General features: G+C 28.2%; 1 protein-coding gene across 1 annotated transcript; it reads left to right on the forward strand.

Moving 5' to 3' along the window:
* Positions 1 to 269: 269 nt before the first annotated feature.
* LOC102662335 (WD repeat-containing protein 48 homolog) lies at positions 270 to 22,249 on the forward strand. Its single transcript, XM_041010834.1, has 2 exons — positions 270 to 374; positions 22,022 to 22,249. Exons 1-2 carry the CDS (start codon positions 270 to 272, stop codon positions 22,247 to 22,249), a joined length of 333 nt encoding a protein of 110 aa, XP_040866768.1.

Here is a 22,249-nt window from a genome sequence, read left to right on the forward strand (position 1 = left end):
AAGGCTTAAAACCCATGATAGTCTATGGGATGTAACAAAGTTGAATACAATTCTTCCTTATGGGGGTGTGTGATCATATAAAAGCTATGATTCCTCCCAAACTAGCAAGACCGAAATATGAGGTGGTGTGGAAAGGCGATGTAAATGGTAAATTCTCTCTAGCATAAGCTTAACACAATGTCACGGGGCTCAATAATGACTAGGATCCTTTGTATAATGTCATCTGGAAGTGGAGGAGACCAGAAAGAATCCAAATTCATATGTGGAAAATGGCCAAGGGGGCTTTGTTTACTAATGTGCAAAGGTTCAAGAGGAAGCTCTGTGATGATAATAATTGCACCCAGTGCAATAATAGCAGTGAAAGTATTAGCCATGTTTGTAGAGAGTGCAAGGTGGCATGAGCAATTTGGAATGTCATTTCGAGCAATTCTTTGTCTGGTCAGCTTTTTACTACAAATATTTGGGAGTGGCTGCTGGAGAATTTTAATCCTGGGAAGGATCCCCATAACCATTGGGCACTGACTTTTGGCGTGACCTTGTCCATGCTTTGGAGAAATAGAAATGAATTCATATTTGAAATCAAGAGGCAAGATGTGGGGAGTCTGATATTCGAAATTTCGAATTCAGTCAACCAAATTGTTGCTTGCTGAGGAGCAGAGTTGAAGGTTGCAGGGAGTATTCACAACAATGCAGGTCAGGAGCTTATAGCTTGGAATCATCCTTCAGTGGAAAGCAATAAACAAAATTGTGACGTGTAGTAGATAAAAATGGCATGACAACTTGTGGGGGAGTGTTAAGAGACCATATTGGGATGATAGTGTTGGGTTTTTCTTTCAATATTGGTGCATGTTCCATTACCTAAGCTGAAGGTTGGACGATTATCATTGGCATGCAAGTAGCATGGGAGAGGGGCTTCAAGGATTTGTTCATTGAATCCGACTCAACCACAATAATTTCTCTTATCAATGATGGGTGTTCATCTGATCATGCTTTTAATCATGTGGTAGAAGCTATAAAGGATTTTGCTAGGAAAGACGACATTACGAATGGAGTCATATCCTTAGAGAAGCCAGCATGTGGTTGATGCTTTGGCAAAGTATGGTCTCTCCATTAATGAGGGTGTCAAAATTTTCGATTTTGTTCCATCTTTCTTGTATGGCCCTATTATGGCTGATATTTCAAGAACCTTGTTCCCATGTGGTTTTTAATCAAATTTTCTCTCCTGGGGTGTTTTAGCCCCATGGCAGCCACACAAAAAAAAAATACAAAGGTTTAAACATATTTTTAATCTCTCGAATGTAAGTCATTTTTGTTTTTGTCCTCCAAAGTTAAATTTACTTGTTTAGTTTTTGGAATTCGAAAAATACTTTTAACCGCTAGAATTTAATTTTCAATTTAAATTTTAAAACCTTAACAAAGAGTTTGTTTCCATTATGAGATCACACACTACTATTTCATTTTCTTGGAGCAAGTGCACTCACCAAGATCAAGAAAAAGATTCTCTATTAACACCAAGATCCTTGTGACTAGATAGTCAATTGCTCTCTCCCTTAGGTTTAAATCCCTTTTGATGTGCACACACTACTCACCATCCTTGGAAAATGACCTTTCACAGAGCAACGTCAACAAAGACTAGTAAGAGATAGTCATTCTAGAGAGAAAAAAAGAACAACAAAAGAAGAGAATGAAGGATAAACACAATTGATTAGGCTCTTGTGTGATTGATATAGACACATGAAGGAACTTGTGTTGCTTTGAACCATGCGTTGTGATGATTCTCCCACCATCGCTTCTCTGATTTTGAAAAAAAAAATCTTATGAAACTTTCTCACATTTTCATTGTAACTTGGATTTGAATTTCCTATTTTTCGATTTGAATTTTGCTGGTTATTGGTTGCATTGTTATTCAATTTGATATTTCTGAGAGCCTAAGGGGGATTTGAGATTTATTTTGGGTAAACACTCATTTTAGTCCTTCAATCGATGACATATAAGTTCCTGAAAGATAGAAAAATAAAATTTATTCCCTGAATGTGGAAAAATGCTGAAAAATTATTTTTGTCATTAACTTTTCTCCGTTATCCCTAACATTAATGCTTATGTGGAAACTCGGGACTAAAATGTCATGAGAAAGAATGTCACTTAGGTTGTTAACTCGACAAGACTAATTTGTTGGTATGTAAGTTTTGCTTTTTTACTTGTTTGGTTTTTTTTTTATTTTCTCTTTCTCTCTTTCTTTTCCTAAATTACCTTTCTTTCTATAATATGTAGAAGCAAATAATACAAGAATGGAGGTTGAATTGTCTTTTAGAAATTTAGTTTTTCTTAAACTTGTAAAACACTTTTATTGTTTGATGAATATAAATCGATCAAACAATGAGAAAAACAGTTTTCTTTAAAAAGAAGATGTAAGATCTGAAAACAAATTCAAAAATCCTTTGTCAGTTAAACAAGAAAGCATACAAAGAATTTATACTAGTTCATCTCAAATTCAAGACTACATCCAATTCTTGGCAACCATCAAGTTTCCACTAACTTATCAAACATACAAGTATTGTTTACTATCACTTCTAGTTCTTACACTTGCCAGCTCTAACCCAAGCATGATTTAAAACCAGTATTCTTTGTCCTACCAAATCATTGTTGGCTCTAAACAAATCAACAAGATTTGTTGGAAGATTGCTCACTAACTAAAGTATGATCGTCTAACAAACAGATACATTACTTATCACTTATAGTATTTTCTCTCAAGATATACAAGGTGTTTTGAGAGCTTTTTATCTTTACAAGAATTCATAGAAAGTTTTTACAATAAAGAATGAAATAATTATTCGCGTAGATGATTCATATATTGTTTCTTCAAAACTCCTTCTATATATAATTTTCATCTTCAAGTATTTGTTGTCTTTCAATGGTTGGATTTTTCACTTTGTTTTTTGTCTAAGGTCTTGAGTCTAGTGAAGCATTTAATGGTTGCATTAAATGCATGTCCCTTCTTTATACAAAGTTTATGATGATAGCACAACATTAAATGCACATCTCTTCTTCATGCAAAATCCATGTTGATATGACGACGTGTCTTGTACTTCTGTAAGAAAGTCACTTCTTTTATCATAATAGGTCTGCAATAACAAAGGACGCATTTTGATGAGGATTAGTGTCTTCTAGATTGTGAACTTCTTTTATTCTTCATAAGACTTTAGCAGATCCTAAGAGAATTTTTTGCATGAAAAATCTCAAACATAGATATTAAATAAATGTCTTAAATACAATACTTAAATACTATATCAGACGTCTTATAAGTGCATCGTCTGAAAACTTCAAACGCACAAAGATAGATCATGCTCTGATAGCATATCAAACACAACTTTTGTCATTTGTATTTATTTGCATATAATCAAAATAATTAGGAGTCTTAATTCATTTTTAAGGCATAAATGTCTTTTGAATTAACACAATGCATTCCAGACCAAGTGCACCATTAGCATTGCGACCATTCCAAACCACGAGGAGCAGAGAACCACTATTATGGTTTCTTGACCAATTTCCACCACTACGATGATATCAACATCGAAATAACAACGACGATGACACCACCACAACCACTCAACCTCGGAGATGGTATCATGGAAAGTCTCGTGAAGCATGACTTGCATCCTATTTCACCTACAACATAAGTTTGTACAAATCCCTTTCGCATAAGATCAAAAAAACATATTAAAACACTAGCAAAAAGGATGATTTTGGCGATTTGAATTTGAGAAAGACACAGTGAAAAGGGTTTGCTTGTGTATAATTGCTAGTAAAATCTCACACAGTCTCATCCTTCTCGTTATTTTCCCCAATTCCATACCTTCACCCTTATTTCAAACCGCTTCCTACCAACATCATTGCTCGGAGGATTCGATTCACACCATTTCATACTTCATTGTCCCCGCTTCCTTCTATGATGATTTCTCTTTGTGCATTGAAAAGCCTCAATGAGAGGTGGAGCGGTGTTGCAATGGCGATGAAGAGCTTTGAGAAGTTTCTACCCTTAACAACAATTCCTTGGTGCCTATCTCCTTGGCTGCAAACACCCATGACCTCTTTGGCTTTCAACCGCACTGATAGGATGTGGTTGATGTGCCAGAAGTATTGTCGGACTTGAAGGATTTGATGTCATCGACATGGCTAAAGTTGTTGTCATCATTGTAGAAGTTGAGGGTCTCACAAGGATTTCATAACAGATGAGTGCGAGGAAGGAAAGATGAAAGAAAGGGTAATTGAGGAAAGGCATAAAGGGAAAAAAAATCCAACCATTGGTTTACAATTGATAAAAAGAAATTAGTTAATCCATATTTTGATGACAAATTGGTTCTGCAACCAATGTGACATTCTTTTCCCATGTCATTTGAGTCCTCAATAGCCATGTAAGCACTCACATTAAATATAATGGATGAAACTAACGACATGACTAATTTATTGTCATTTTTGCATATTTGAAGAGGGATTGATATGTCACTGAATTATATTTTTGGGAACGAAATTTGGTATTTATCCTTTATCTTTCTTACAATTTGTGACAGTTTATAACCTCTATAAATTGAACTTTAAAATATAAATTATAAAACCAAATTCTGAGATAAAAATTTGTTGAAAATAATAAATTCAATATTTTATGTTTGACTCACACTAATGCCATATAGAAAGAAAGGCTAAAAATATCATCGATCAAATTTGAAGGACTAATGAAACAAACTTTAATATGAAGGACTAAAAAATCATATTCCAATTTAAAGGACTAAAAATAAATTTAAATCAAATATAAATAATAGTTGGTTAGTGTAATTTAGTGATTAATGTTGTATGAATTTATTCTCAAAACTTAAGGTTTAATTTGGCCATCTATTCAACTTCGTTTAATTTAGTAAATGCATGACCCATCAAATAAGATAAAATAAAATAATTCAGGTCTTATTAAAGATTTTATAAAATATGTCCTAGTTTAACTAAAATATTCAATATTTAAATTGTACTTTAATTATACTTTAAAAAGGTCTTTTGAATTGTCCGACCGAGTAATAGGTTATGCCTTGAAATTTTGCATTTGATGCATTATAGATCATCGACAAAATAAGCACTTACACCTTTCAAGTGTGGCATTTAAGGGTTGTGAATTGTCCCATCAAGCAATCACCTATGTCTTTTAAGCTCGACGCTCGGGGTTGTGACTATTCGGTCGATAAAAAAATTGCGTACGCCAAACCAAGAAAAGGCTTTTATCAAGTCCAACATTTTCATGGATATGTGATATGCCGACCATCTAGTCTGGTTTTACACTTTCTTTCATCCATACACCTTGCCCCCAACAAAAGCCTCTTCCCCTATGCCTTAGCAGCATGCTACAGCAAACACCCAACAAAAGCCATTTCCCCCAAAGCCTCTCTCTCTCTCTCTCTCTCTCTCATTGTATAGTTGCATTGTACTTATATTATTTTTGGTAGACGATGTTTCTGGGCATCTCTCGGGATCTTTAGACCATATTGGATATGAGGAAAGTGACTCCTAGCATCAAGTTTTATGAGGATATAAAACAGGTACTGAGGCAGACACAAAGAAGGGTCAAAAGCATGCACACAACGGAGGAGGAAAACTTGTTGATGATTAGTGTTTTGAATTTAGTTATATATTTTGTATTTTATTTTTCTTACTGTTGTATTTTGTTATTGAATGTTGCGTTGTGTATCTATGATGAATTTAGTATAATTTCTTCTATATTCTCATACCATCTATGTTTATTAAGTTACTTTTAAAAAATAGTTTACCAAATTGTTTTAATTCAACTCCTTTAAAAATAAAAATGAATATAAAATTAAAAAGTAATATTTTTTTCTCAATTGTACAATGGAAACAAGTTTTCCTTTGCAAAAGAATATCACAGTTTCCAATGTGAGGTCAACATAAATAATACCAACTCCTAGGACAGTTAAATAGCAATGAGGGAGTTTCAATAACAAGGTTCATTGTTGGGTTAGCGGCAAGCTCACTGGGCTAACCCAATATGCTAGTTTTGGACGGTACTTTCTATTTACACCTCTAGTGCTAAGTACACCCTCATCCTCCTTTTTATATTTTAACTATCCATTGCACCATTTTTTCCTTATACGGTGTAATTTACGGTTATTAATTATATATATGTTTTGGATATATTGAGAAACAAACATTTCCCTGTGAAACATCCATGTGTTGGATGGGCAGAGGACAATGATATTAATTAACTGCATTATACAAACACCTAATCAAAGATAAATTTATATATATGACATATCATACAAGATAAAGATAACATATGAAAGTGAGATGATTAAATCTTAACCGTATAATCAAACATAAATGGTCAAAATTTAATATTATGTTATTACATAAAAAGTCATGTGACTTTTTGACATTAAATTTCAATCCTTCATATATGATTATATGGTTCAAATTTAATCATTTTATTCTAATATAAAATGTTTTCTCTCGTTATATATAGTTGGTGTCTAAATTGTATTTAAATTTTTTTATTTGATACTTGTGAAGTAGGATTTTTATATGAACATACTCAATGTCTTCTGTTATATTAACATGGCATTTTAACATTTTCTTCTTCTTTGTGATTTGGTTTGCACAAGTCAAATTAGCTTTTTGCGAGTGTAAATTATGGCGATGGCCGGGGGATTAAGCATGATTTAACGTTTGATTAGGATGTTGCGCGTCTTAATCCTACCTCTGGAATATTTATGGATCCCCACCTAACATCTGGTACTGGTTTACTTAGGCATATATATTTGGTCACCAAAAGCTTAACTATAGTCCATATACAAATATAGATCGGCTTAAGTTTAGTTAACTACTATTTACTATCTTTCATCAGACTTTACCATTATGAAAGTAGCTAGCCAATGTAAGCTGATATATCTAAGTGGTTACAAATTTAGAGTTAACTCTTTTTTATTTATATTTAACGGAACTCTTATATTTTCTATGAATGAGTTTGTTTCTTCTAGAAATGATTAAAATTATGCTTAGTGGAAAATCCTCCTCAGGTAAATCTCTTGACATACATGTCTTATTTGAGTAGATTTCACCGGATAACTTACTTACAGTTTAGGTATATGTGCAAAAATCCTTAGAAATATTGGAAGTGTTTATCAGTTCTACCATTTTTCTTCACACACACACACGAAAAAGTATATATAAAGCTAGGATATCTAATACGGTTGCTAAACATGAGATTCCCCCTTATATTTTTGGTGTAATTTATGTCTAAACTGAAAGAAAAGTTACATGTAATTAAGTATTACCTCCGTCCTTATGTAATGAGGCGTACTTTTTTTTCAAAAAAAAAAAAATTGCATATGAATTAAGAAAGTTGGTTATCTTTGTTAATAATTTTTATTATTTTTCAAGATTACCTTTAAGATTATTGAACTCATATAATCTCACTCATTTTTTTAACTACTTTTAACCTAAATTATTGATAAATATTAATTATTTTCTCCGATTCTCATGAACAACTTGAAGTTAATATCACATTCATTTATGTAATTTGTTCATAATTTATTGATTGAAATCTCCTTATATTTGACTTCTCGTAATTCTCCAATAATTAATCCTTAAAAATACTTTATATATATATATATATATATATATATATGTATATATATATTGAGTATTTACAAACCCTAATTTTGTTCGGATTATTTTATTATGAAAACGAACGTTTTTTGGACGGTAATTCTAGAAAAAAAAAGGGCACTGTTTTCAATATATATAGGATTAATATATTCATTTATATACACATGGACAGCCTGTGGTCTTTATATAGAATAAACATAACGTCATATTACGTCATATTATATTGGTGCCGTTGTTCCTTGGCATTAAAACTCAGATGCTTGTAATTTTCCAACTTTGACTGGGGTTATCGCTAAAATTAACATTAATTTATAGTCAAATTTCTCCCCGTCGATGACTATTTCATGATTTTCATGGTTAGACATCAAAATGTCCACAATTATGATGATCCATGAATGCGTTGCTTACATATATATAACTCGTCTATATATATATATATCAGAGTTGCTATTTAGTACTATGAAAAAAATTGCGCAATATAATAAATGACGAAATAATTATTTGCTAAAAGCTATATGACTGCATAACCAATTAAACTGAAAGTTTTTTTTTTAACCAAGTAAAGTAAAAGTTTTGTTTCTACTAAAACGTTTACACATCATATTAGTTTTATTCTTGCTAACATTTTTGTACTGTTTATCATTTCTCTTTTTTTTCTTCCATTTTAGTAAATAATTTGAAGATTTTAATTATCCGTAAAATGCTTGAAAGATTTGGGAACAAAAGGTAAATTACACGTAAGATCAAGCTCCTATATGTCATATACTTCCTAACTACAATTATATAAACTTTTGCAAAATATAATAATCATAGTTAGCTACAAGAAATTGTTTTTTTAACCAAGAATGGTGATTTTATATTCAAATGTGTTTATAATATTGTAATTTTGTATAAGTTTTAAATTACGACAAATTTCTTTTTTTTATTATCCATGGCTTTGACAAATTATATGTGCTGCGAGTTAAATATATAATAAAAGTATCTTTTTGAAAAAACCGTATACAAAACATATAAAAATTCATAAGATTGGCTTAACAGTATAAGATTTTATTGTCTTCACATTCACATGTGGAGAAAAATCTATTTTATAGAAGAATCTATATTTAATTTTCATCATATATATATATATATATATATATATATATATATATATATATATATATATATATATATATATATATATATATATATATATATATATATATATATATATATATACATATTATTAGTTTAAAGTATATTTAATAAAAAAAATTATCTTATTGATTACTACATTATATCATTGAATAAAATGACATAATAAAATAGTTAAATCTTATATTAAATGTCTGTGTCCAAATATTTTTATTGAAAATATATATAAAATTAAAATTTATCCTTTTTAGTACATATGAATGTTACATCTTAATCAATAAAAAAAACATAGCAAATTAAATTTAAAATATAAGATAAATTTTCCTTTTACATATATTGACCTGGAGGCTAGAAGACAAGAACACCCAACACATGGTCAAAAGCACAGTTTCTTTTTAACAAATGGTCAAAAGCAGGGAGTATTCAGCAATGGAAAAACTGGTTTAATTTTCAAAGCTTACCACTAAGTCCGTACAAGGCTAATTACCAAACCAACACACTAAAAAACAATAGTTTGGTACGGTTCTAACAAAATGGAAAACATTGAATTTTTTTTCTTAACATTATTGATAAAAAGATGTTTTTGTGGAAACTAATAATTAATTTTTATTGGAGGTCATGAACATACATAAAATAAATATTTTTTTTAATATAATTTATTTCATACTTAAAAATTAATTAAAATTTAAATTATAAATGACTTGATTAAGAAATACAAGTCATCAATGCTTGTACTAATAGCTATTTATTAATAGTATGAAAAACATTTAATATAACTTGCAAAAGAAACACTCCCTCAAAAATTCAATTCCACCCTGAATGGTGGCATGCACACAGAACGCGAGGGGAGAAAAAGTGAACCATGCAAGGAAATTATAATTGTTCTTAATTTTGATGCCTTGGAATTTTCCAATCTCTTACGTAAGATTGGTGACAAATTCGGAGAAACTCGATTGTGATGTTTGAAAAGAAAAAATTGATGGGGTGTTAGGAATAATCATATATAGAGGATAATTGGGTCTTTTGTCACCTACAAAACTAGAAGAAGAAGAAGAACGTGGCAGCATCATGTGTTGTGACCATGCAACATTAATTTGACGTTTCAAATGAGTTTGAATAATCTTGCATAGTTTGAATTGAAAGCCTGTTTTTCAAAATTGTATTATGAGAGGAAGAAGAATAAGAGGCTGCGCGAACCTAACTCTCCTATTTGAATTTTAATCTCTGCCTCTCTGTTTTTCAAACTTCAAATCCACATGCTTCTCTTGTCCTTATCACCCCCCCACGTACTGTTTGCATCAACATGTGTGTGGGTCACTTACATAGGGCAAATCTTGCCATAACTTTTAATGCATCTTCCATTCCTACGAAGATAACAAGATCAATTTGAAAAAGATTTAAGATTAGGAATTATGTAGTTATAAGAATTTTATGAGACAAATGTTGCCATAACTTTTATTGCATCTTCCATTTCAGATTATTGAATATAATACGATACGTAAATTATTATAAATTTTTTACATTTATTTTCAATTCTTACGAATGAAACATACAGAAATACACACATGTACATGAGTGTATCAAGTGATAATAATTTTTTGTTTGACCGATAAAAAATGTGAGAATGATTTTCATTTTAAAAAATGTGAAAACTTTAAATTTCACCATACAATTATATATGACGGTCAAAATTAAAAGTTATTTAGGAATTATGATCATTTTTAAAAAAAAGAGTACTTTTTTAAAACTTTAACTATTTAACTAAAATTTAGTATAAATAGGTAGGTTTATATTTGTAATTTTTATTTATCATAATATGAAATGGTCTGATTAGATAAACTTCATGTCTATTTGTAGTTGTCTTAATATAATATATTCGTTTGTGGTTGTCAAAGAAAACATTGCAAGGAAATTAATTATTTAGTGAAAAAGATTGGAAAATTTTACCGTGGGCCCTTTTCGCCAATTCTTGACCAGTCTATGCTATGTTTGGCTTTTGTGAGTTAATGACAGATTTTAGTCACGCTCAATAACGAGTCAGCGTGTTCTAAAAGTATTCTTCAAACATGACCTCTCAAAGGAAGAAACCTCTAACCTCTCATTTATGTGTTTTCACTATTTTACACGTTACAAATCGGGCTTCAAATTGTTTAAAAAAGTTATGAGTGGTAAAAATATATGTTGTTGCAGCCACTGCGACCGAGTTGCTGTTACACAAACATTTAATTTTTTTGATAGTTGGAGATTGTGTAACGCAATTTGAAACCTGCATATTTTTTTATTGATAGAAATCGACGAAAATAGATCTCCAGCACCCACTTATTGACTAAATGAGCTACATTCATTTTGTTAACATTTCACTTTATAGTAATATATTCAATCGCTAGCTATCTTAACAACATAATTGGTCTCAAATTTAATACAAAATAAATTATTATTTTTACTGCCAAAATAATTTTTCAAAAAAACTTCTTTTGACAAAAATAATATTTACAAATTTTATTAATAATATTTTAATATAATTCAATACATCCAATAATGCATTATTTTTTTAGTATTTATTTCGGTACCTTTAGTAAAGAGAAAAAAAGGTCTGGGTCAAAAATTCACTCAAACTTAGTGTAAGGGTGTGTATTGAATTGCAATTTTAAAGAATTTAAAAGATTTTTTTTATATAAAAAAGTTGTGTAGTATTCAACCAGAATTTTTAAATGGTATAAATGAGCATTGTGATATTCAATTCAGATTTTTAGGATTTCTAAGGAGTGTAACAAAATTCAATGATATTCGAATAACTGACAAAAAATAATATTTTTCAAGATGTTTGTGTCATATATGTTTATCTTATTATTTTGGAACAAAAAAATGTTAAATATACTCTTTGTTTTTGTACTTTTTTGTTTGTTTTTAAATTAAATTAATGTTTATCTTATGTGTCAAGGCTAATCATGTTTTTCTTACATGGTCTATGTCCACAACATGCTAGACACAATATTTTTGTGACTGTTATATTTAATTTTATCATCTCCATAACTTAGTAATTCTCCTCCAAGTTTTTCACCGTCATCACTCTCTTTTAGTATATGTTTATTATTGCATCCAAATTAAACATGTTATTATATTTATTATTAAATAATTATAGTAATTGAAAAAAATCAAAAAAATATATTAATTTTAAATCTATTGTTCAAATCCAAAAACGAGAATGAGAAGATACTATTAGAAGAAGGGTTAGTATAAGAGGATCTAACACTAAACAATTTGACTATTAAAAGATTAAAAATTATATTGGTTTTAATTTTTTTTATCCAAACCTCATTATTTTGTTATTACGTTTTTCAGTAACTCTAGTAATTTTGAATTCTATAAAGTCATTTTAAATCTTTTAAATTCTAATGATATAAATTTATTAAAATCTAAATTATCATAAAAATCTTATAAAAAATCTGATAAATTATAACATTCTTACATAATCTTTAAAATCTACAAGATATTTTTATGTTAATATAATCTTTTAAAATCGTAATTCAATAGGTCTCTTAAATTCATTTTGAGAGTAACACTTTCTTTTCACTTCATCCTCTTTTGAAATTTTCAACTATTGAGTTTCAAATTAAAAAAAGTCATAGTGATTTCATATTTTAAGAATTGTTGAAATAATTAAGCTATAAATAAAAGACAAGATTTGATGTGTATAGTGTATACACACATGCAATATTCAAAACCAAAAGACTTTATTATTCTTTTACAAGAATAAAAAGAATTAATCTTTAATTCAATGTCTAGTATCATTATTATTATATATTTTCATCAAAATACTTTTTTATATATCATACTATTTTTTTATGAAATTTAATCTCTATATTCATTTCAATGTCATTTTTTTTTATTTGAGTTCAAAGTAAAAATCACAATTAAATAGTTTTCTCTATTTTTTAAATGAGTAATAAAACTTAAATAATTTACAAAAATATCTATGTATATATACATATTTTTAAATTGCATAGACTTAATAACAAATAACACCACATACTATGATGAAAATTTATCATCTAATCATTTAAGTTAATTTTTTTCAAGAAAATAAGAACTTAAGAGGGGCCTAAGGCTGTTGCCTCACTCGCCTAGTGACTTCCGGAACCTTGAATCTTACAAATATATTTTACTAATAAAATAAGAGTTAAATTTTCATGCAATGTTAGTATAAAAAAATTATATTGTCAACCAGCTAAAAATTATCTTAATTAAGTAAGATTTATAAAATAATTATTATAAATTTAATAATTTTATCATATGTAATAGTTTATGATTGAATGATAGTATAAAAAAATTATATGTGTATTTAAATTAAATTCATAAAATAATATGATGAAAATGCATGCATATTTTTATAGGCAATGTTATTACAGTTTACTTTTAATATATTATAAGGGTAAATATTTTTATCATGCCAATTAATATATTTGAAATAATCTTAAATATAATTTTAAATTAATTATTATAAAAATAAACAACTTTAAATAATAATCAATATATGCATTGTTGTGTAGAGATTTTCTTACATTAATGTCATTTAATTACAAACTATATTCTATGATAAGTTCATTAATTTTTATAATACTTATTTTATTCTCATAAGGATGTAGATTCGATTCTTGTTATCAATGTGAGAATTTTATTAATGAATAATTTGTAAACACATTTTGAGCTTTGAGACTTAATTAAATTTTTTAATAATTGAGAAATCTAATTGAATTTTTAATTATAATTAAGTCTAAATAATATTCAAATAACTACTAAATCAACACAATAAAGAATTATATTTGTAACGACTTATTTCCAATGGCAATTGAGTTGTTAACAAAGATAGACATTTGGTATATAGTGACATTTGATTGTCATTTCCTATAATTTTGTCAATATATGACTAGTAGCGTAGGAAAAATTATACTTATCCCAATAACAAAACTTGTTACGGCAAAAAGTGTTTTTTTTAATTTATTTTCATGTCAATGTATTTGTTGTCATAGAGAAAAGTAGTACTTCTTAATGTCAACAACATTCACTATCGTTGTGAATTTTATTTTTTTTATGCCAACACACGTGTTGTTGTTGAGAAAAATACTATTTAATGCCAATAGAATTCGCAGTCACGGTGAAAGATTGCTTTTCTATGCCAACACATCTGTTGTCGCTGAGAAAAACACTACTTAACGCCAACAACGTTCAAAAGGTGCTTCTCTATGCCAATTCATCTAATGCCATCGGAAACAAATGTTTTTCTTTGCAAACAAGTTTGGTGTGGCTGGAAAATGCATGGTGCTTTTCAGTGCCAATGTGTGTCTAATGTCATCGGGAAAAAGTATCTTTTTATGCCAGCGACATTTAATGTTACTAGAAAATGCTAAAGTTTTATATTTTTTTTTGGTAATATTAACCAATTCAAAATATATCCTAATAACATTATTTAATGCAGGAAAAACTATAAATAAATTGTTACTTAGAAAAAACATAATGTAAAACTTACCCTAATTACATATAATTTTTATTATTATTTATGATACTTGCATGTGAATAACTTATTTTGATTGAGATACAAATAGAAGTAAAAAAAAAAATATGGAAAGGAAGGAAGAAAGTGTTTGAAAATAGAAGCTAGAATCTATCCCGTTAAATAAATTTAAAGATTTGGATGACAAAGATAAGTTTTATCTAAAGAGATAAGAAGTTATTTAAATAAAAATAAGAGGTGGGGTTTGAGAAAATAGAAAATAGATATCTAAAACTTCATATTATAGACTTAAAACATTACTTACTTTAGACATTGTCTGACTAACAATATTTTTAATCCACTATATAAAATAGTTTTATGCAATCATTAAAATGATAATATCATCCAAATTAATTTTGTGGCTATCACTAAATGCCTTTGATCCTAACAGGGCCTTCAAGGAGAAGTGATCGAATCTAACCAATCTCTGTCTGTATTTATCAATTATTGAGCATATGCTTAATTTGATTAGTATATTCAAAGTTCTTTTATACTATCATCATTAATTTATGCTAGTTATTTTTATCTAATCTAATCTAAGTTAACTATTTTACAAATGAGACCACTCAACAGAAAGTGGACATGGACCAAGTCTTTTGTGCCACATGTATCAAAGAAATAGGTTGAAAAGTTTGTAGATTCACGTTCCTCACATACTTATGTTAAATTTAAAAGTTCTATCAATTATTTATAATTTTATTGTCCATCAATTTGTATTTGTCATGAATTTTAGGCACCTTATTACTTATTAGGTGAGGCTAAGTCCACTTCAGTTAGCCTTAAATTAAAAGGTTCTATCATTTTTTTTTCACAATAAAAAATGGCACTAGCTTTAAACACGACAAATTCAAAGTAGCAATCAGCTAGCACAATATCTTTAGTGTGGGTAAAGGCTCTGCAGGTAGGAAAAGAATGATGTATGTATCTATATAGACTTTAACAAAATGATTGAGTATATACGAAAGTTAAGGTTAAAAAATTTTAATACTATTTAAGTTTAATTTTTAACAAAAATAATTATTAATTAAACTTTATTTATTTTTTAATCAAACTTCAAATTAGTCAAAATCTTTTTTCCAAATAAATCAAAGGAATAATATATATATATACTTTAGTTCTAGGTGATACCAAAGATCCTCCTACCTGACTCACGAGCCAAGGGCTTCAATGAAATTCTCACAACACAATTAAAGAGATCAGTCAACAAAGCGTGAGAAGTTAAGACAATGCGTGAAGTCTAAGCCTCTAAGTAGATGGGGCGTTAGTTTCAAGAAATTCTTGACCAGATGGAACAAAACATTTACTAGTGTTTCAATAGTACTACTAGAGTTGTTGCCACTCACTTAATTTCAAATATGATATCGGAATAACATTTTCATGAATATTATTTTTAACAATATAATCAATTTTGTGAAACAAACACACACACATATATATAAAAGTCAAAAAACATTTATATCTTTCATTATTTATAAAATTTCTTTAGATAAGTGATAATCACACACCATGAATAAAATATTTGTAATAATAGAATAAAATAGAAGTCTGAGTGTCGAGTCTATAAAAACTTTGTTTGTACTTAAGTATGTGAATATATAATTTTCAAGAAATAAATAAATTGGTTTAAAAGATTGTGAAGAAAACAGAAATAAATTGACAGAAAACTAATTTAAATTAAACAAGAGAAAAAAACATAAAAGAGAATTAATTAATTAAAACAAAAAAGATGAGAGAAGTCAATATTATTGTAGAAGTTAATTCAGAGAATGAGAATGTTTGGGGCTTAGCCTACGAGAGTTACTTTTGATGTCATGTTAATGATTTTTCTCTATTTTTGTTTATTTCAATTTTCACATGAATCTACTTATATACTCTAACCATGATCCTTCAAGTGAAAGAGCCTAATTTATTTATTTTTTCTCTCAAATCCCTTTAAGAGGTAAAACAGTTAAATTACATTAAGAATAGAGATGTATAACAAACTAAACAAAATCAATCTATCCCTAGTGATGAATTATTTAGATATCATTTTCCAATTCTATTAGAGAATGACGCTTCCCAATGCTACCCCTAAAACTTACCATGCAAATGGGTGATCAAGCCACAAACAATAAAATTAAGCACATGAAAGGATAATGAAAAAGTAAAATTCATAAATAGATAAGCTCCCAACAAAAAAGGTTTAGTCTTTCATTGTCATAAGAGGTTTTACAATTGCAAGAGAATAATATTTAGAAAAGGGGAAATTTAGAAAGGGAATTGAGGAAAAGAATGACTCCTAATGATTGTTTCTCCTGCTCTTGATCTTTGTCTTCTGTAAAGAATTATGTTCTTTGAATTTTCTCTATGTTTTTTTCCTTCTTCTCTCTCTTTCTTTTATAGGTGCAGTTCAGCTTGATTTTCACACAACCTTAATGCTAAGCGCGATTGTCACACTTAGCGAGTATGATCGTATTCTCGTGCTTAGCACGTGACTTGCACTAAGCGTGCCTTCATGTTCTAGACTTCTCCATACTTTCTGGCACTAAGCGTGTTTTTTCCGCTAAGCGATTGCATCGTGTTGAGCGAGTAGCTTCAGATATTCAATTTTGCTTCTTTGAGTTTTACTTTATTTTTCTGCAGCATTTATTCTCCAAGCACTGTAGATTTACAAAATTTTGACATTTTCCGCACAAAAACTCAAATGATGTTAAAATTCTAATTATTCACATTATAAAGAAGAAATAAGAAAGAAAAATTAAAAATTCCTACATAATTTAATCTCAAAATATACCTATACACAGTGATTATCATTGACCCAAATAAAAAAAAGACATTTGTGTCTTAAAGACAAATCAAGACTCCTAATTATTTTGATGAGAAACAAATAAATACAAATGTTAAAAGTTGTGTATGATATGCTATCAGGTCGTGAATTGTATATATGCATTTGTATTTTCAGACGGTACATTCATAAAATGATCTGACATAATATTTAAGTAACACGATTAAGGTTTTCATTTAATATTCTATGTCTGAGATTCTTTTGTGTAGAAAATATTCTCCTAAGATCAGTCAAAGTCCTATAAAGAATAAATGAAATCCATAATCTAGAAGACGTCGATCCTTATCAAAAGGTGCACTCTATTGTTGCATATCTGCTATGATGAAAGAAGTGACTTCCCTGGTAAAATATAAAACACGCTAGCCTATTGACAAGGACTTTGCATGAAGAAGAAACATGCATTTAATGCAGGCATTAAATACTCCAACAGACTCAAGACTTTAGACGAATATGAGAGTGAAGAATCCAACCATTGTTAGACTACATATACTTGAAATGAATGTTATATATAGAAGAAGCTTTGAAGAAACAAGACACAAATCATATACACAAACATATTCTTTCATTCTTTCTTATAAATCTTTCTATAAATCCTTGTATAGATATTAAGCTCTCAAAACACTTTGTATATTTTGAGATAAAAGACTAAAAGTATTGAGTGATTTATTCGTCTATAAAACGATCACAAACTTAGTCAGTGTGCAAACTTCTAACAAATTTTGTTTATTTGTTTAGAGCCAACAATGACTTAGTAGAACAAAAAATATTGGATTTAAGTTAAGCTTAGGGTAGAGCTTGCATGAGGCTTGTAACTTTGACGGTTAGTGAAAACTTGATGGGTTGTCAAAAACTAGACACAATATTTGATTTGAGACAAACCAATATAATTTTTCGTGTGCCTTCTTTGATTGCTTAAACTAACAAAGTGTATAAATTTGTTTATAGATCTTACATCTTGTTTTGTTTTACAAAAAAAATTGTTCTTCGCATTGTTTTATAAATTTTTTATCAAAACTTCTTTATTTGTTTTTAAGTTTATCTGCATCAAGCGATAAACGTGTTTTTAGTTTTAGAAAAAGTTTTAAATTTCTAAAAATACAGTTAAATCCCCTTCTTATGTTATTTGTGTTTATATTTATTTATTTATTTTGACAATAGTTGATATCATGATTAAGGATACAAATTGATGTTCGGATTGGTAATGTTTAATATTTGGTAAAAAAAAATAAGTATTTTTTAAAAAAATATCTAGTATGTAATGATAAATTTTGAAAATCCATTGCAAACACTCATTACAGATAATCTTTAGGACTTCTAATTTGTATTTAGACTCATGGCATACCTTATGGTATTTAGTGCATGAATAAGTGCAATGGAACCACTAACTCTATTCCATTATAAATACCTTTTTTATCTTTGGTTCCACCCTTTGATGTGAACCCACGAGATATAAAGACCTCAGAATCTACAAGTAAATTTGATGTTTTACCCCCATTAAGAAAGAAGACTGCGACTCTTTAGTTAGGTAAGAACTTTGGTGTATTGAATTCAAGTCAAGATGGATAGTTTCATAGTACTTGTTCTTTTTTATTTTATTACTATTGATAATTTAGTTTAACCTTTTTTTATATTAATATGTCCTTGTGAGAATCTTGAATTTGAGTTAGAGTACTCCTTATAATATGTTTATCAATAATTTTTTTCTTATATAAAAAAGGCTTTGGTGTAGATCAACCATAACCTGTTGCTTAGTAAAGCAAGAACATTGATATATTACCGCCTTTTGTATTTTATCGAAGCATAAAAACGTGGAGGCAAAGATATATAGGAAAAAAAATGCGCATTAATTCAATGATGTCTTATAGCCACAAACCTTGATATAGTATTCCAAATAAGAAAAAAACTTCTCAAACAAATATATTGTAAAATGAAACCTAAAATATAAAAAGATTAACCAATAAGTTGGTAATCCGAATGATACAGAACTCAATCTTCTTACATTAGATTTGAGTTGTGCCTGAAAAAAATATGCATAAAAAAATATCACATTAAAAGTGATTAATCAAATTCTTCATCAAAAATTAATTAATAATAAAATAGATAAATATTTTGATACTAATGTCATGATAAAAAAAAAAAAAACTCTATTAACAATTAATGTTGACAATTAAGTTCACGGGGTCATAAGGAATAAAGAAAACTTGACTTTCATATAATTTTTTTCTTTAAAAAAATCATACCAATTTTGCTTAAGTAGCAAGTTCAATCTTATTTATGTATGATTTGTAATATCTAAGTAAAAATGAAACTAAAAAAAATTAAATACCAATAATACCTACTTGTAATCTTACTTGAATAAATTCAAATAAAATCCTTAAAATCTTAATCAGATTTTTAAATAGAATCTATAAAATCTCAACTAGATTTTAAAATAAATATATAAAAATACTAATCAGAATTTGATAAAATCTTAATCAAATATTAAAATAATCCTAACAAAATTATTAAATAAAAAATATAAAATAGTAATAAAACTAATGCCTAAATGTATATAAATTATAAAAGTATTGATAATATTTTTATAAAATCTTCATAAAATACGTTGTAAAGAGTATGTATGTTGGTACCACTTCTTTTAAGAGGCCGCATTTTTTAATTTATATTTTTTTTAGGTGAAGCAAGGTATCCTTGTCCCTTCTAAGGTATTGAGATTCATTTAAAAAATTAAATTCTAACCAGGTATTTTTTTATTATGCATAGGTTAGATATTGGACGCATAACAATTTGTTTAAGAGATAAAATTATTAATCAAACATGTCACACCATGTTTTGATTATTTTTTTATACAAAAAAAATTAATATTTTAGTTTATTAATCATAAATATTTCCCTCTCAACAAAATTTATTTCATCCATGAATCAATCAGAATTCAAATCATAAATTATTTGATTAAGAAATATAAATCATTATAATTTGTGTTAATCATTATTGTTAGAGCATATGCAAAGAGACTGTTTTCGGATTCGAACCTATGACCAACAAGTTACCAAGACAAAACTTTACCGCTGCACCATATATATATATATATATATATATATATATATATATATATATATATGAAATGAAAAACGAGATAAACTGGTTTCAGTTTCAGTAGATCATACTCCCGTTTTACAATCATGGATCAAGGACTAGTTTTTACGACATCTGGAACTCGTGTTTCACTCATGATGACTAAAACTGTGGACGCCATGAAATTCCAAAAAAGTCAATGTCCGTGGTTCTGGAGTGACTTTCTCGTGAAAACCCTAGATTTATGATTGTTAATTTGAGCATGAATGTGCATATATACATACATATCCACTTGTCAAACAAGCTAGTCCCACCATAGTTTAATAAATTTGAAGAAAATACTCGCTCACTCACGTTAAGCAGTATTCGCTGATATTCTAAATATTAGGCAAAGCCTATAAAAAAGCAAATGGAAAGCTACTTGACGGCTAGCTACTAGTTAATGGTTTTGAACAAAAGTCAATTTCTTTTTAATTTTAAATAAATGATCAATTTAGTTCCGAATTTATATCTTATTGTTAGTTTAGTCTCTAAAATTAAGAAAACTCAGATAACTTCCTAAAATTATTAGGAGTTCATTTAAGTTCCTGAATTTTTTTTTTATTATTTTGATTCCTATACTCATTATCATCGTCACTTAAGTCCTCATATTGGAGACCAAAGTGAAAAAATATTAATTTTAGGAACTAAAATATAATATTAAATAATTTCAAGAACTTTTTTTAGTTTTTCTTAATTTTAGAAACTAAAAAGATAATGAGATGCAAGAACTATATTGATTATTTACTCATTAATTTTAAAGATTCTTAGTAAACATTTAAAGGATAACAAAACAAATATCAGAAACTGCGTGTTTCTTTATTCTCTTTATATATATAACTAGTACTGTACCCAAAAATATAACTAGTAATTTTGTGGCACATACTCAATTATTACTGTTAATAATAAGAAATTAACAATTGTAACAGGGAAGATATCACACTCTTTGTATCGGTGAGTACTTCTGCTAATAATCTTCTTTAACAAATTTCTTTGTTGGATCAAAGGATGTTTTTATTTTTATTTGTAAATCAAATATAAATATAAAAAATTTATAATAATTCAGACACCTTATTCAATCAATTGAATTAGACTCTAGATAAAAGGTGGGATCAGCAGGAAAGTTATTTAAATAATAATAAATAAATAAAAATAGAACAAAACGATTATACTCAATGTGAAAAGTTGAAAAGTACTTAGTTGTGGATTTAAATTTAATATTTGGTAAATATTATATTGAGGCACAGTAGGAGTCTATTTTTTCTATACTTTGAGCCTCAATTCACTTGTTTCCCTTTATATATATATAACTATTTTTTTTAATGTTAGGCATATGTGCCACATAGTATAGTAAGAGATTAAGCATATGTGCCTCAATTCTCCATTTTTTATTTATTTTTATGCTTAAATATGGGATTTTTTATGTTAGGCATATCATATGTGTCCCAATTCTCCATATTTTATTGGATTATATCAATATGTTGCATTAATCTATGAATAAAAAAGTCATAATAATATTCTATACATATTTCAGTGTTAATATTACGGGAATTTTTTTAGGCATAATTATGTTTTGAAACCCTTAATTTAGAGGTGGTTTTCTCATTTTGAGTTTTCAAATTTTTAAAAATAACAATTAATTTTTAGTTTTAGTTTCAAAAAAAATTTAAATCAGGTTTTAAAATATGATTAGTTTTAAATAAACTCATTTTAAAAGTTTCATATTGTATTAAAGATAGTTTAAAAATGTCTTGTGTGGTGATAACGACAATAATGATGATAATGATATCAACAACAACGATAGAAATATCAATAGTGACAATGAAGCTGACATTGGTGGTTGTGACAATGGAACTAGTGTCGACAATGATGATGTGGTGGTGGTGGCAGCCAATGATGGTGACATTGACAGTGATGGAGGCGATATTAGTGATGATGATGGTGGAGATGGTGACAACAAGTGGTAG

Source organism: Glycine max, chromosome 16 (assembly GCF_000004515.6).
Source record: "Glycine max cultivar Williams 82 chromosome 16, Glycine_max_v4.0, whole genome shotgun sequence".
In the NCBI taxonomy this organism is placed as follows: domain Eukaryota; kingdom Viridiplantae; phylum Streptophyta; class Magnoliopsida; order Fabales; family Fabaceae; genus Glycine; species Glycine max.

Excerpts from the sequence above, each read along its gene's own strand:
- LOC102662335 (XM_041010834.1), top strand. The coding sequence starts at position 270 with ATGGCCAAGGGGGCTTTGTTTACTAATGTGCAAAGGTTCAAGAGGAAG. Across the intron at positions 375-22,021 it reads GCAGTGAAAGTATTAGCCAT|TTTAAAAATGTCTTGTGTGG; the intron begins GTTTGTAGAGAG and ends TATTAAAGATAG.